General features: G+C 48.7%; 1 protein-coding gene across 3 annotated transcripts in view; it reads left to right on the forward strand.

The window, feature by feature from the left end:
- SAMD11 (sterile alpha motif domain containing 11) overlaps positions 1 to 17,275 on the forward strand; it is a 203,160-nt gene that overhangs the window by 146,086 nt on the left and 39,799 nt on the right. For all 3 annotated transcript variants that reach the window (XM_061601276.1, XM_061601277.1, XM_061601278.1), the window contains 2 exons: positions 74 to 238; positions 13,264 to 13,414. In XM_061601276.1, the coding sequence (XP_061457260.1) occupies positions 74 to 238; positions 13,264 to 13,414 (316 nt within the window). The remainder of the gene's footprint in view (positions 1 to 73; positions 239 to 13,263; positions 13,415 to 17,275) is intronic.

A 17,275-nucleotide genomic window follows, 5' to 3' on the forward strand; every position in this document is an offset into this window, starting at 1 on the left:
GTTTAACTACGAGCTGTGTGAAGAAGTCCTTTCTTTTGTCTGCCCTGAATCTTCCAACGTTTCTCCTCTTCAGAAAATTCCCACACTCCCTTGCTAGAGGGCGCCGTGACTCAGATGACCCCGGAGGAGCACTATAGGAGGATGATGTCGGCCCTCAACGAACACGGCACCTTCGAGGAGCAGCAACAGCAGCGTCTCTACCAGTTGGCCAACAGCATGGCACTTCCCAGCCACGGCGGTGAGAGCCCGTTTCATTTCGTAGGAAATGCCTGTCCTGCTGTTTGGGGTCATTTCTTCCCTTGCAAGGGGGGTACTGGGCAAAGTTCCCTGGGGAGTTTCTCACCGGGGCTAGAGGGATCCCCAAAGACAAGTTCAGAAGTGACAAAGACTCTTCCCCCGAAAGGCAACTTGCCCATGACTACTGGGTCACAGCAGCCAAAGCAGGACGTAGGAAGCTGTCTTGTACGGAGTCAGATTATTGGTCCATTGAGCTCAGCATCGCCTACACCAGAGGTTCCCAAACTTTTTTGCCTCACAGAGCTGAAAATTGCTTGGTGGTCTTAGCAGACCACTTAACAATTTTTCTGCCTCTCGTAGCAGCTATAATGCGCTGTGCTAGATGCCGTGTGATTATGAATTGCTTTCTGTTTCCTTCCCTTGTTTCTTATATATGTATTTCAACGTATTGCAATTTGAATGGCAACACAGCAAAATGCGATATCAGACATACAAAAAGCAGCACCCTTTCCAAAGCGTGGCAAAAGGTTTCCTGCCTCCGGCGAGGATGACCTTTGCTGGATCCTTTCAAAGCAGCCTTTTTCAACCTGGTGACCTCCGGAGGTTTTGCACTATAACTCCCAACAGCCATGCTGGCAGCGTGGGGCGTCGAGTTGGAGAAAGGCTGCTTTGGAGGAATAGTTTGGGTTTTTTTTAAAAGTTGGAGCCTGGCCTGCAATCTGAGGACGAACATTCTGCAAGGAGGGCTCTCTTCACATGTGGGCTTGCTGTGCAGCCCGGCAGAATTTAAAACAGTGAGTAATGTTTCTGCCTGGGGTGGCCCGGTGGTTTCTCAGACCCCTTGTGCCTTTGAGATACTGTCAGAAACAGCTGAGAGAAGCCACCAGCGACTTTAGCTCAACCCAGGTCTTGAGATAGGGAGGTCAGGGGGTGGAGGCATTGCAAAGAAGGAAATGACCTCCGTATGGCGAATCGTCCTCCGACAGACCGTTCTTGCTAGAATGCTCCTTGTAACACAAAGATGGGGATTCTGTTGGTGCCCAAATGTTGCTGGACTACAGCTTCCATCATCCTAAATCATTGGCCGTGCCAGCTGGGGTGGATGGGAGTTGAGAGTCCAGTGATATTTGAATTGCTGCAGGTTCCCCAGCGTTGTTTTAATCAGTCTTAATTAAAGCCAGAGCAGCTACTCATACAGAGACGCAGCAGGGTGCCTCTTTTCTGGACTGTGCTTACGGCTCCCATGAGCGTTTGGTCCAGCGATGGCAAAACTGTAACTCTTCCGATGGTGCTGTACTACACCTCCCATCATCTCTGACTATGCTGGCTAGGCCTGGTGGGATTTGGGAGTCCAACAACATGTAGAGGGTACCATCCCTGCCTTAAAGAGAAGATGAATATGGAATATAGGAAGCTGCCTTATACTGAGTCAGAGACCATTGGTCCATCGAGCTTAGTAGGAGCTCTGCCTACTTTCTGCATTGGCTCCACCCCCAGAACTTTCTGCATTGGCTCCACCCCTAGAACTTTAGCCAGTAGGGAATGCAGCTCTTGGGTCCAGAAAGGCCTCCCTGCCCCGTCTTGCGGGTACAGTATGTAAGCTTTTCCCATTCTGCCCTGTTTTCATCGCAGGCAGCGCTGTTTCCGTTCCACTGCCATTTCGTCTTACGCCAAAAACTACCATATTCGTCTCGCTGTGCACTGTGCTGAAATTTTCCATGATTACTTATGTCCATTACATTGTCATTATGTTATTCCACCCAATTCATTTCAGTGCAAAGGAAAATGCAATGCAAATTGGGGGGGGGAGAGGGGGAGTCATCAGTTAAATACCATTTGAGAACGGAAAGCAGCTGCCAACAGAAGAATACTGTCTTCGCTGGATTGGTTTCCATTCAGAACATGGAACGAACAAGCAAACCTTGGCCATTCCTGTTTTCGCTGGAATTTTCCGACATCACTACTTGCAGGTGCAGGGGAGGGAGGCATATCTTCATGCTCTGCTTTTTTCTTTTTCTTTTTTGCAGAAAGGAAGAAAACAATTCAGGCAGCCTTCACCAACATGGTGACTTCCCAACCTTTTAGACTCCAACTCCCATCAGCAACAGCCAGGATGGCCGATGATCACGAACGATGGGAATTGGAGTCCAAAACATCAGAAGATCAAGGCTGAGCTTTTAGGGAGTGAGAGTCCAGGAAACTGTTAAAGTTGATGGGCTTCTGCTGCTGTTCTTTTTCTAGTTCTGTGGTTCTCTAAATGGTGCAGGGGTGGGGGAGGCCTCTGTTGCAAGACATTTAGGGCGTCGTGTCTTACAGGCAGCCTTGCAAATTAAGTCCATGTATGTCAGTAGCTCACAGGAGGGCTTGCTCTTCTCCCGATGCATATTCATGTTAAATATTTTTGGCCTGGAAGAAGAGGGAAAAAAGCCGACTTTGATGACAATTTCCTGCTTGATCACCTGGAAGTAATTCCCAACTTGCCACAGGCAACCAGGCAAGCCGCTGCTTAAAAGGTTGACTCCAGAGCATAAATAGATGGCCATGGAGATTGACTCCCTTCCATCTCTCACCCTGGAGCCCCTGGGGAAAATAAGCTCAGACAGAACAAGTATAAATTTTATTTCTGCCAGTACAAAGCACTGATTATCTGCGGGCACGCCCAGTGGCACCAACTAACCTTTAATAATTTAGGAATTTTTTTTTTGCTTAATTGCTTGTCTCCCCCTTCCTCCTCCTCCTCCCTCTCTCTCTCTCTTGCACATTCTGTTCTCCATCTGCATTAATCCCGCATTCTCCCATGCCTGGGACTGCCATCCCCACAGCATCCGTGTGTCAATCACTCTTGATTTCCAAACCGTCAAGAGAGTGTAGCGTTGTAAATGACACATCCTCTGCATGTGTGCACAGGCAGGCGGTGGAGATGGAATGGGGGGAGGGGAGGGAGGGCTGTTGCTGGAAGACGGGGGGGGGAGGGAGGAGGTGGGTGGATTGTGGCGGTCATTCGGGATCAATGCCGCACTTGGAATTGGCAGTGCATCAAGCTTCTAAATTGCAGCTCACCCCCACTGCAGTAAGGCACGGCCAGCCTTTTTCAGATAATTAATTTATAAATGTTGGAGGCGTGCAGTCACTGGCTGGAGCAAATTCTCCGGGTTGTGTGTGACCTGGTGGGGCTGAATGATTTCTCCTTTCTTTAAAAAAACAAAACTCCTTTCTCATTTAAAAATCTGTTGAGACAATCCATGTGTTTTGGTAATGTCTCTGTTATGTAAGTATGTATATATTACATCTGCAGTATTTAGTTGAGTAATTAATTGTACAGTGCAATCCCATGCAGATCCATCTACTCAGTGAGCTCAGTGGGGCTCACTCCCCAGAGAAGTGAAAGGGACATAGCTCAGCGGTAGAGCACCTGCTTTGCCTGCAGAAGGTCCCACGTTCAACTCCCAATGGCATCTCCAGGTAGGGCTGAGAGAGATTCCCTGCCTGAAACTCTGGAGAGCCGCTGCCAGTCTGTGTAGACAATACTGAGTTAGGTGGACCAATGGTCTAATTTCAGTATAAGGCAGTACCCTGTGTTCCTATGACTGTAAGCACCATCTCCTTAAAAGGTGCTATCTATGAACCAAGCAGCAGAGTTTTTTTGCAGAGTGGTTTTTTTTTTTTAAATACAGCTTTTACTGCAAGTGCTTTTGAAAACAGGTGACAATCTCTGTATCTTCAAAAAGGCATTCTTCTTCCTTTTGCGCACAGGAGGGCAGGGGTCCTGCTTGCGAGCTTCTCACAGGGCTTGGCCATTGTGAGAACAGGATGCTGGAAATAGCGGGGCCATTGGCCTGACCCAGCAGGGCCCTCTTGTGTTCTTGTTCCTTTTACTGTCCTTTTGACGGCTTTAAAAAGGAGTAGATAAATTCATAGAGGATAAGGCTAGCAATGGTTACTAGTCAGGATGGTTGCATTTTACCTCCGTTGTCGGAATCATTATGCCTTAGAATATCAGTTGCTGGGAATTGCAAGGGAGGAGAGCACTATTGCACTCAAGCCCTGCCTACGGACTTCCCAGAAGCATTCTGGTTGACCAGTGTCAGAACAGGATCCTGGACCAGATGGGCCACTGGCCTGATCCAGCAGCCAGGCTGTTCCTAGGTCCTTACTGTCCTTTTGGCAGCTGCCAATCTGTTTGGCTTCTGTATTTGGAATTGCGGTCAGGGAGACCATCTTGGCCTGCATCTCAGGCAGCAAGATGTCGTGGGATAAAAAAACGAGAAAGGATACTTCTCACTTTAAATTTGCTGTTACTCAAAAAAAAAATATAGCAGATTTCACTGAATAAAACTTGTAAGATGGAATGCATTAAATAGTATCAAGTTGTGGGTTAATCCATGCCTTTGATGCCCAGACTGGTGGTGTTAAGGCTGGTTCTACACATGCAGAAGGAGGTGGAAGAATGGACTGTGCCATTCTGGGCTGTAGGTGGGGAACAGCAGTCTCCCCCACTCCCCCTGCATAAAAACAACTCTTCTTGCAATTGAAAAATGTGATGTGGGAGGTGGAGAGAGAGAAAGAGAAGGTATGGCAGCCCAGTCCCTGGCTGTTGTGCTGTTTCCTGTACAGACAGAATTGCAAAATGGACCCCGTGGGATGAGGAGGCTTCTTAAGTGCAGAATGGCATTAATACTCAGGCAAATGCATGGTTGCTGCTCTGCATGAATGCAGTGCATGTATTTATAGCAGCGTTTGCCAACCTTGGTGCCCTCCAGATGTTTCAGATCCCAACTCCCATCAGCCCCAGGCTGGGCTACTGGCTGACAGATGGCTGGGGCTGATGGGAGGTGTAGTCCAAAATATCTGGAAGGCACCAGGTTGGTACAGGCTACTTTAAACTGCTCTTGTAGTGTATGCCTTTCGTTTCTAAAGCACTTGGGAAGCCCTGCTGTGTTTCTTGAGGTCAGATAGTCCCATTTTACAGATGGAGGAGCCAGGGCTGAGAGCCAGCAGCTTGCCCAAAGTCAGATGACAGTTGAACTCCAGTCAGGTCCTGCACCAGATGTTTGGGACTAACAGCTCCCTACCACCTCCAGCCAGTGTGGCCATTTTTGCAAATTAGTTTTCCCTAATATAATGCATTTTTGTATGTTATTTTCACTAATATGTACCTTTGTTGCACACATTACCCTAACGCAAGGGTTCCCAAACTGTGGTCGGTCCGTGGACCACCAGTGGAGTTGCATTCAGGTGGTCCACGGCGAGTCCGTGTTAAATATTCACATTGTTGTTAAAAAAATTTAATTGCTTCTTTTATTTCTTTCATTGTATTGCAGTTTGAATTCTACGGAATGCGAATTGTAAGACAATAAAATACAAATAAAAGCAGCAATGAAAATACAACTAAAGATCATACAGTAATCTAGCACAGCGCATTCCGATTGCTACTACAGCAGGCAGAAAAATCCGCCAAGAGCATCAACAATTTTCAAGTAAACCGTTGGGGGGAGGTGAGTCTGGACACCCCTTCCCTAAAATAGCAAGGAGAACCAGCAAGAGTCCTCTTAAAACAAGGCGTTGGGGGTCTTACCTGAAAGGACACTCTCCCTGCCTCCTCCTCTCCTTGCTAAATTGCTTTTGGGTCTCTGAACGTTCTCCAAGACCTATTTCATTTCTTTTGTTCCTCCCTTTTTGTGCACCATCCCAGCATTTGTCAACATAAAGGCATCAGATGCGGATAATAAATAAAGCATTGTCTGCTTCCTTCTGGGTTCTCAGTACAAACACCTGCTAATTAGTGTTTGCTAATTACCTGGCCAGGGAAGGATTAACACCCCTGGTTTAGAAAAGGAGGGAAGGCGCTTATGCTACCTCAGTGTTTGGCCTGGGCAGGAGATCAAATGCAGAGACGTGATAGTTTCATTTTTTTTATTTATATGATTCTGTTTATGAATCGCTTCCCATAAAATATCTCGAAACAGCGTCACAGCAAAAACGTAAAACAATTTTTAAAAATTCCAAATGTAAAAATAATCCCATACATGCAAACAATTTTTTTTTTAAATCGTGTAAAAAAATCCAGTACAGATACGGGCTGGGATAAAGATCTCCACTTCTAAAAATGCTTGTTTGAAGAAGGAAGGTCCTTCAGTAGTTGCCGAAAGGACAATAGAGATGGCGCCTGCCCAGTATGTAACAGGAGGGAGTTCCAAAGGGTATGTACCGCTGTGCTAAAGGCCCAGTTCCTTCATCTACAGAACAGAACTCCTGATGCGATGGGATCTGCAGGACCCCCTCACCTGCAGGAGCTCCATGATTGGTTGAGTATATAAGGGAGAAGATGCCATTTTAGGTATCGTGGTGGTCCCAAGATGTACAGGGATGGTACTCTTGTACCAAGACCTTGAACTTAGCTCAGTAGCTAATTAGCAGCCTGGCCAGGGTTTTAGATTTTAATATTCAGTTCAAGATTTTAAATAAAAAACAATAGCCAAAATGCTATAGAACGTTCTTGCCCAATGATGAAATGAATCTTTATTGCTCAGAGCCACAGGCCACCACAATTAAACAATGTAAAAAGAAAATATAAAATACATATTAAAATACAAGTCATATTTCAACAAAACACAGTTCAAGAACATACAGTAAAAGAACAATACATTTCAAATGAAATTTCCTCTCCCGAGCGAAGGTTACCCTCACCCACCCCATGTCCTAGTGTATAAATACTACTACTACTACTACAGCTATTATTATTATTTATTCCATTTATTAGTCGCTCATCTGGCCGGTTATCCGGCCACTCTGAGCGACGTACAGAGCAAAACATCAAAAAAACTACGGTCATTCTTACCCAATACAGACATTGTTGGATTCCAACTCCCATCAGCCCCATGCAGCATCAAGAATGATGGGAGATGTAGTCCAACAACATCTGGAGGACGTCAGGTTGGAGAAGGCTGCTGTAGAATAATCTCATTTTGGCCTGAAAAATGGTGGCTGGGGGAGAAGAGGGCATGGTGACCCGTCCTCTCTGTTCCCTTCTCCGGGTGCAACCGTGGTCTTTCCATTTTTACAGATGGGAAAACTGAGGCTGGGAGCGAACGCACGGCTTGACCAAAGCCACTCAAGCATTGGGGTGCGAGTTTTGCTGTTTAAGCATAGAGTCCACAGCTCTACTTATATACACATACGTTTAACGCATATGTAAAGCACGTGGCTTCCCCACCCCCCAAGAATCCTGGGAACAGTCATTTCTTCAGGGTGCTGGGAATTGTAGCTGTGGAAGGGTGAAACTATAGTTCCCAAGAGTCTTGGGCAGGGGGAGAGCCACATGCCTTAAATGTATAGTGTGTACTAGGGATGTGTGAGTTTCAGTCCTCTCAGTTTCTCACTTTTCTGATTTTAAATTTGGTTCTCCACATTTCTGCAGCAATTTGCAAACTTTTTTTTTTAAATCCTCATGAAAATTCTTCAGCATTTTAGTCCTTATTTCTCCTAATGAATACATTTTTGTATGCAGTTTTGACTCAAGTACACTGTTTTTGCAAGCAGGTCATCCTAATATGCATTTTTGTATGTTGTTTTCACCAATATATGCAAGTTTATACACATTTCCCCTTAATATATGCATTTTTATAAATGCTGGTTTGTTGGGAGAACTGTGGCTGTGTTTCAGTTCTCATATTATTTTGAAAAAGTGTGAATTTGATTAATTTGGCTTTAAATGTGAACTGAATAGAAATTCTCGCCTGTTCCTAGTATGTACACAGCCATAATCTTTGCCCGGTAGTCAACCCTCTTGTCCCTGTCGAGCATTCATCTGCAGGATGCTTCTCTCACTCACTCACATGCATGCACACACGCTCTCTCTCTTTCCTCCAGATATTATCAGCATTCAGTCTGTGATTCACCCCTTCCTTGTCTGCCTCTTTCTCTCCCCCCCCTCCATTCTTCATGTTTGGAATTCCCCCACATATGCCCAGAGGCTGAGCCGCAAGAGTCACCCCAAGGCAGATGCTCTTCCCACTCACATTAGCAAAATGCCAAGACACCACCTCTGCGGCCTCTCCTCCCACCTCCCTTTCTCTCTCTCTCTCTGTCTCCCCCCCCCAGCAGTCTTGAAACTGAAAAACCAAGCCAAAGGATGTGGACGAACATTGGTCAAGGCATACCTAGCGTGGCCAGAGCGATCTATAGACGACAGCCTGGGCTGCTGGGATATATAAATAAATCCTATCCAGGCTGTGCACAAGCAAAAGCGAGTTACTAGAGAGGGGGTGGAAGAGAGAGAGAGAGAGAAACCCCAGCAGACGGGTGAGTTATTGCTGGCCTCTCTGGCTGCATCCTTCACTCAGAGGCCAGCAGAGGAGGGAGCAGAAGGGAACGACTTGAAAGAAAGCGATGGTGCTGGAGTGTCCGGAGGTTAGCTGCAGTGTGGGGAAAGCCCCACAAGTCCCTGTGGTGGGAAAGCAAGGAGGTTGGTCCTGGCCAGATCAGGCAAACAGACAGGAGAGATCAGAGCTGTTTTTTTTCCCAATTGCCCGGGCAACAACCATCCACACTGTACGCGTTAAAGCACTATGATGGCACTTTAAACAGTCATGGTGTCCCATCCCAAGAATCCTGGGAAGAACTCTTGCTTGTAAAGGGTGCTGAGAGTTGTTATGAGACGCACACATACCCCTGTTCCTCCCATAGAGCTACAGTTTCCAGAGTGGTTTAAAAATCCATCCATCTTTCCAGGGAACTCTGGAATGGTCCCTCTGAAAGCCGTGGTCTCATCCAGGCCACACTTTTTCATGCGGTGGCTTTGTCCTGAGTTTGACTTCCTTTTGTGCCACTTGGACCCTGGGATCCGCTCAAACCAGGAGGGTCGGCAACCACTCAGGGGACAGCCCCAAAGCCTTTTGCCTGAGGTACACATTGTAGGGATTCTCTTGACACCGTTTGATATTGTGCCTTCTGGATAGGAACATAGGATGATGCCTTATACCAGAACAGATCCTTATATTATTATACTTGGATGAAACGGATTATTTAGATCCATACCAATCGGGTTTCAGAACTGGACATGGAACTGAAACAGCCTTGGTCGCTCTGGTGGATGATATGAGGAGGGCATTAGATAGGGGAGAATCCACCTTTCTTGTCCTCCTAGATCTCTCAGCGGCTTTTGATACCGTCGACCACGGTATCTTGCTGGATCATCTGGAGAGATTAGGAATAGGAGGCACAGTATTAAACTGGTTCCGTTCCTTTCTCTCCGATAGGCACCAGCAGGTGGCATTGGGAGATGAGGTTTCAGACCCTTGGCCCCTCAATTGCGGTGTGCCACAGGGCTCTATCCTTTCTCCCATGCTATTTAACATCTATGTAAAACCGCTGGGAGCTGTCATCAGGAGGTTTGGGCTGCAGTGCCACCAATATGCGGATGACACTCAGCTCTACCTCTCATTTAAGTCCTCACCAGAGTCGGCTGTGGAGACCATGTCCAAGTGTCTGGAATCCGTGAGTGGATGGATGGGAAGAAACAGGCTAAAGCTGAATCCTGATAAAACAGGTACTGCTCGTGGGAGACAAGGGGGGGTTGGGAAACATCGACCTGGTATTTAATGGGGTAAAATTGCCCCTGAAGGACCAGGTCCGCAGCCTTGGGGTGATCCTTGATTCCAAGCTGTCCATGGAGGCTCAGGTTTCATCGGTGTGCCAGGCAGCTTGGGGTCAATTGCGTCTCATACGAAGACTGCAACCCTACCTTCCTGTCCACCAGCTCCCACTCGTAGTACGCGCTCTGGTCACCTCTCGTTTAGACTACTGCAATGCGCTGTACGTGGGGTTGCCCTTGAAAACAGTCCGGAAATTACAGCTGGTACAAAATACGGCGGCTCGTCTACTTACGAACACCCGCCGTTATGATCATATTACCCCAGTGCTGTACAATCTACACTGGCTTCCAGTTATTTTCCGGGCTCAATTCAAGGTGTTGGTATTAACCTATAAATCCCTGTACGGTTTCAGCCCAGTATACCTGATGGAGCGCCTCCAACGTCATAAATTGTGCGGCCCTACAAGATCTGCCACTCAGGGCCTCCTCTCAGTCCTGTCAACTAAAGTGATTGGGTTGGTGAGGACTTGGGAGAGGGCCTTCTCTGTGGCGGCCCCCGCGATTTGGAACTCCCTCCCAATAGATCTTCGACATGCCCCTTCCTTATATATATTTCGCCGAGGCCTGAAGACTTGGCTTTTCCATCAGGCCTTTATGAACTTGAGACTTCTAAGGTGAACTAGCTTCAGAATTGTATTACTGACAACTCTACTAAATATTGTAATTTTGCATTGTGCTGTACTGGTTATATTGTTTTTATTGTATCATATTTTACCATGTATTTTATCGTGCTTTATTGTACACCGCCTAGAGTGGCCATTGGCCAGATAGGCGGCCTATAAATTAAAGTTTATTATTATTATTAATATTCTCTGGCCGCATCCGCACCATACATTTAAAGCACTATTATGCTGCCCTGGGCTCCTGCTGGGAGGAAGGGTGGGATATAAATAAATAAATAAAATATTATACCACTTCAAGCAGTCGTGGCTTCCCTCAAAGAATCTTTGGAAAGGTAGTTCTTTTTAACATTGAACCACTCTGGGAACTGTAGCTTTGTGAGGGGAAAGAGGGGGTCTCCTTAACAACTTTCAGTACCCTTAATAAACTACATTTCCCAGGATTATTTTGTGGGGAGCCGTGACTGATTCAAGTGGCATAACAGTGCTTTAAATGTATGGTGCTGATGTGGCCTGGTTGGTCACAGCTCTCCAGGGTGTTAGGCAGAGAAGTTTCTTTTCCATGCCCTGCTCCCTGCTCCTTCTGCCTCAAGAGGCCCCCTCTGGGCTCACTGTTGAAATGGAAATGGACTGCCTTCAAGTCAATCCCGACTTATGGCGAGCCTATGAATAGGGATTTCATGGTAAGCGGTATTCAGAGGGAGTTTACCATTGCCTCCCTCTGAGGCTAGTCCTCCCCAGCTGGCTTGGGCCTGCTCAGCTGGCCACAACTGCACAAGCCAGCCCCTTCCTTGTCTGCAACTGGGCTCCTTGGGACTATGCCGCTTGCCCACGGCTGCACAGGTGGCAGGGCACGTAACCCCTGAGCCACACGCTGTGGGGTGATCTTTAGCTGGCCCTTGACACCCAGGAGACATGAGCGGGGATTGGAACTCACAGACTGGCCTCCCAGCCAGGCTCTCCTCCCCACTGTGCTATACCAGCTGATGGGCTCACTATTAGGCAAGGCTAATAGTCAGGACTGCGGTGGCAGCTGGTGTCCAATGGGGACTGGGAGGGCGGAAGGCAGGGAGCCCTACAGTAGGTGGAGGCAGAGCCAATGGCAGGTGGAGCCCCACCCTCTGGTTGGTTATAAGTAAGAAAGCAGGCAGGTGGAGGCTGGCTGAAGGCAGAGTGAGTTTGGTGGGCAATGCCCCATTCGCAAAATCTGATTAAGTACGAATTTTGAAGGGTGGCTGTGTTTTGGGTCTCGCATTGTTTTGGAAAGGGCGGACTTGATAGGCGAACCGGATCAAAATTCTCACCCATCCCTCACTCAGACACACCAGCCTTGGCTGGCCAGCTGCTGCTGCTGCAGCATCTGGGAACTCTCTTTTTTACAGGCCCGGTTTCGCCAGGAAACGTTGGGACTGCTCGTATCGCAGCCAGCAGATGCTGCTGCGTGGAGTTGGATTGCTTGGACGGCCACTTCTCTCTCCCTCTCCCCACCTCGTGTGTGGATTCCTGAGGATTCTCTTCTCTCTCGTCCTGTAATTCTCTCTTAAGAGCTAATCCCCTTTAATGCTCTGAAGGAGGCTGATTCCCATTATGGTTCTCGAAAGAGAGCAGCTTCACTGAGCACCCACAGAGGCACTGATTTTTTTGGAGGGAGGGCGAGAGAGAGAATGGCCTACATAGGAGGGAGTGCCAGCCAAGTCTTGAGGGCGAGGAAGGGGGGGGAGGATGCTTCAAGGATTGCCACCAGGGCCTGGTAGCTTTGCAAGGCTGGAAATGGAAGCGAGAGGGAAAGGATGGCTCTGAAGACATGAAAGGTAGGCGGGTAGGTAGGTAGGTAGGTAGTGGCATTAGTGGGTGGATTATAGCTCAGAGCCATCTCCAGCTGTGTTGCGGGACTCCACGGTTGTGACCTGGAACTGAGGGTGGCGGTTGTGTTTTTCTTGGGGAAGAGGAGCCGTTCTCCTTTTTAGTTCAGCCTCCGTCAACTTCTGTCTCATCTGTGCAGATGTGGGGGATTTGCAGGCTTTTTCTGTCATGCCAAGAAGCAAGGCGGGGGTGTAGCAACAAGCACTAGAGAGGCGGCCCGAGCTCATTAGGTGACTTGGTATATCATTTTGTTTTTCTGGGCTGAACTTGGGGCGCATGACAAAAGATTTTCTTATTTCAGTAGGTGTCTTAAGATAGTGTTCAGTTTTCATGATGGCTTTGTAAAATGGTTTCATTCTCCGTATGGTTTATTTCTACGTACACAGCAGAGAAAGGCTAATGATTAAGTGACATATAAATAAGTGACATGCCGGAAAATAAATGTAAATATCCAGGTGGATCTAACCCCTGTCTGGAACCCTGGAGCAGTCAGTGCTGGCGATATTATTTGTTTGTTTGTTTGTTTGTTAAATGTATATCCCACCTTTCCTCCCAAAAAGGAGCCCAGGGCAGCAAACAGGCAATAAAACACTGAAAACATCTTATTGGGCATCTGAAAACAAAAATATTGAGCTAGACGGTGTGACTCAGTAAAGGCAGTTTCCTACGTTCCTGAGCAGCTAGTTAGTGGCAAAGAAAAAGTACTTTGCACATGTTCAGAGGTGTAAGGCAATTTCCTATGTTCCTGTGCAGCTCAGTGATGGCAAAGGGAACATACTGTGCACATGCTCAGAAGGGCTCTTGCCACTTACAGGAAACCAAGTTCTGGAGCTAAACCTGTGTGTGTTTCCCATCTTGCACGCCAGCTCACACTCCTCCCTCCCTCCACAGATCTCCTCCGGGCGCGGCAAGAAGTAGCAGCAGCGGCCGCAGCGCGCAACTCCGGCACCATGGAGGCGCACCTCCCTTCTGCCAGCAACTCGTCCAGCCAGCGTAGAAAGCAGGGCCTTCCCCAGCACCGGGATTCACACTTCGCCGAGAGGTACCTTGCAACCTTTTGTGGCCACGTGGGGAGTCAGAAGGTGTCTCTCCCTTTCCCCACCTCCACACCTGGCCATGGTTTTGCGTTCTTCCCCACCCACTTCCAGGGAGGGGGGGCAGTGTATCCAAAACTGCTGCAGCAGTGCTGAGTGACGTGCGTATGCCCCGTTGAAATATGCTTTGGTGTGCCGGAACATGGGCGTTCCTTGCGCTTCCAGAGGCCACAGAAAGTGCTAATCCCTGACAGTGTTGGAACTGGAATCTTGGAGGGCCAGTGCAGAGCCTCTCAGAGAACCAGGACCCAACTTGCATATTTTGTTTGTCTTAAGCATGTTTGCCCCACTCTTCAGTTGGTGGGGGGGAGGGGAGAAGGCATCCAGACCCTACAGAGATCGGAAATCATCTGACAATCTAAAAAGACATGGCACAAAAGAAAAAAAAAGATTGGGAGGGTAGAGGAAAAAACAAAGCCAGGCCCTAATACTTTTAATTGCTAGTTCTTGACTTCTGATAGCCGGGGCACCTAATTGTGTCAACATAGTCAGATTTGGCTCTCTCTCAGTCTAGGGTCAAAGCCGAGGAAGCTGAAACAGGGATGCAGGCAGAGAGCTGGAAGGTGGGCAGAACATGAGTCAGGCAGGCAGGGTGACAAGTGCCGATGCTTAGGGGCTCTCACAGGCAAGACCCTGCTAGAGGAGGAGCAATCTGAGTGGGGAAGGGGGCTTTCTGTTGTTGGTAGCTAAACATTGAGCTGAATGCAACTCCGGCACTTGCTTGCTCCTCTGTGGAGATCTCGTGCGTAGAGAGTGCTGGAAGTTAGAGGTCATGAGGGCAAAGGCCTTTTGAGGGCCACCGAAAGCTTCCCTGGTGTTTTACACCTGCCGTGGCCTGCTGTGGTTTAAATCCTGAAACATTAGGATAGGGCCGTGGCTCAGTGCATGCAGCAGGTCCCCGGTTCAATCCCCAAAGGCATCTCCAGGTAGGGCTGGGAGAGACCACTGCCTGAAACCCTGGAGAGCTGCTGCCAGTCAGTGCAGACAGTACTAAGCTAGATGGGCCACTGTAACTGACTCAGTATAAGGCAGCTTCCTGTGTCTAAAGAGAAGGGCCATAGCTCAGTGGTAGGGCATCCGCTTTGTATGCAGAAGTCCCCAGTTCAATCCCCAAAGGCATCTCCGGGTAGGGCTGGGAAGGACTCCCTGCCTGAAACCCTGGAGAGCTGCTGCCAGTCCGTGTAGACTGAGCTAGATGGACTAAGGGTCTAACTCATTATAAGAGCTTCCTATGTCCCTGTGGCCCAGCAGCATCTAGAATAGCCTACGTTCAAGTTTCAGGTTTGTTGGGTCAGACTGTGTGGTTCCTCTGGGGTGAGGAGAAGGCATTCTGCATGTGCTCAGTGGCATTTTTTTTTTTAATTACGAGGCCACATATTCCAGGGCAAAGCTCTGGTGCCCTATACAAGTTGTTTGCATGAATGTAAACCCAATCACAACAGAGGAGAGGAGAGAGAGAGAATGGAGGAAGCTGCCTTTACACCTAATCAGACCATTGCTCCTTCTAGCTCAGTATTGCTTACACTGACTGGCAGCTGCTCTTCAGGGTTTCAGGGAGGGTTCTGTGCCAGCCTTACCTGAAGGTGCCATTGGGGGTTTAACCTGGGACCTTCTGCCTGCAAGGGAAGTGCTCTCCCACAGAGCTACAGCCCTTCCCTTAAGACATAAGAAGCTGCAAATCAGGCCATAGATCCATGTAGCTCTGTATTGTCTACACTGACTGGTAGCAGCTCTCCTGGTTTTGAGGCAGGGGTCTGTCTCAGACCTAACCGGAGATGCCAGGGATTGAACCTGGGACCTTCGGGCAGGCGACCAACCACTGTGCCATGTCTCTGAGCATCCAGAGTTCTCTCGACGTCACCTTCTTCCAGTTTTATTTTCTCTGCCTGGTGGTTTGGTTGCTGTGACGTGTCTGAGGTGTGCCTGGTGCGGCTCTACTGAGAAAGTGTGTGTGGGGTGTGTGTGTATGTGTTGTGTTCTTTGCTTGACCTGCTCCAAAACCACCACCACCCCCAAAAAACAAGCAACGCATGCTGGAGACAGATCCGTCAGGAATGCGGACACTGGCAGGTTCCAGCTCCTCCAGTCAGCAAGGAAACCGCACGGGCTCTGTGTAGGCGGGAGAGCATCCAGATGACTGGTTGGAAGATCACTTTGGTGGAGGGGCCGAGTGGGGTGGGTGGGAAGGCAGAACGCAAGGAGCAGCTGAAATGGCCCATCCAATGTACGCTCTTGTCTGTCACCGATGGGTCCACCATTCCGATTCCGCTTGCTTGCTTTGCCTCCAGCGTCCGACGGGTGTTGCGTACACGTGTGACTGTGTGTCCACCCACTCCAGAGCTGAGCTTATTCGGAACGTAGGAAGCCGCAACCAACGAACGGTCCATCTACCTCAGTATTGTCCACACTGACAGGCAGCTGCTCTCCAGGCAGGGGACATGCCCAACCCAGCCTGGAGACACCAGGGGTCAAACCTGGGAACTTCTGCATGCAAAGCCAATGTTCTGTCACTGAGCTGTGAGCCCTTGAGACTCTTGAAAGTAGGAAGCTGCTTGTACCGAGTTAGACTCTTGGTCCCCCCAGCTATTTTTGTCGACACTGGCCAGCAGCAGCTCTCCAGGATTTCAGGCAGGGGTCTTTCCCAACCCCACCCACAGATGCCAGGGATTAAACCCAGGACCTTCTGCATGCAAAGCAGATGCTCTGCCACTGAGCTAGACCATTTCCAGATGTTACCTTGGGAAATGAGTTGTGCATTACACGGCTGCAGGCAGATGGGCAGGAGGATTTGTAGGTGGGCTTAGTCCTCATCTAAGGGCCTGGCTTATGGAAAGCAACATGCGAGGGGGGGCAGTATTTGCAGGCGAAACATTCAAGAGCCCCTTTCTTACCCTCCCATTCTCTTCTGCAAATGTCCATCCCCATATCAGCCTTCTGGTGCAAATCCAAGGTATGCCCTCCCCGATGGTTGCCTCCTGTGGTGTCATTCTGCCCTGAAAATCCTATCAAGCTTGGTGCTGAGACTACTCTCTGCTTTATCTGCACCTTTCTGCAGAAAGAATTGCTCTGAGAAAGGGGGACATGGGAGTTAGCCAGTCAGTGCTGTGCTTCAGTGCCATCAGCTGCTAAATGTCTGAGCAGGTTTCCCCTGGGAGAGAAGGGCTGTGTACACACTATACATTTAAAGTGCATTTAAAGCACATGACTTCCTCAAAAAGAATCCTGGGAACTGTCGTTTGTTAAGGGTGCTGGGGACTGTAGTTCTGTGAGGGGTAAACTACAGATTCTTTGGTAGTAGGGGGAGCTATGTGCTTTAAATGTATGGTGCACCCACAGCCCAAGTTGTATATGTATGCAAAAAGAGCAGGCTCGTTGCTGACTTTATTATCCCTTCCTGTCGAGGAGTTCTGTGCAGAAGCTTGCGTCAAGAGTTCCATGTAGGAGTGGCGGGGGGGGGGGAGGAGAGAGACCGACTCCTTTACCTCTCTCCTGCCAAGCCTTTTGGTCCTTGTGCTTTGTGTCTTCCCCCGCCCGCCCTTTTGTCAACAAGGTCAATCGAAGCTGCTTTTTGTGTAAGCCAGGATTCTCCAAAGGGCGTGGGGGTTTGAAACAGCAGGTAGGCAGAGAATGCGGTGGGTGGGTAGGCAAAGAGGCAACCCATAGAACTCTGGCTCGAACAGAACAAAATGCAGGTAGATTTATGGCGTCTGCCTTTCCCGGGAGTCAGGCAATAATGCATGTAGTGGAGGCGGAGGGGGGGGAATGGAAGCGGGCTTGGCATGGTGCTAAAATTCCATTTCAGCTTCCTG

This window comes from Rhineura floridana, chromosome 18 (assembly GCF_030035675.1).
Source record: "Rhineura floridana isolate rRhiFlo1 chromosome 18, rRhiFlo1.hap2, whole genome shotgun sequence".
In the NCBI taxonomy this organism is placed as follows: Eukaryota; Metazoa; Chordata; class Lepidosauria; order Squamata; family Rhineuridae; genus Rhineura; species Rhineura floridana.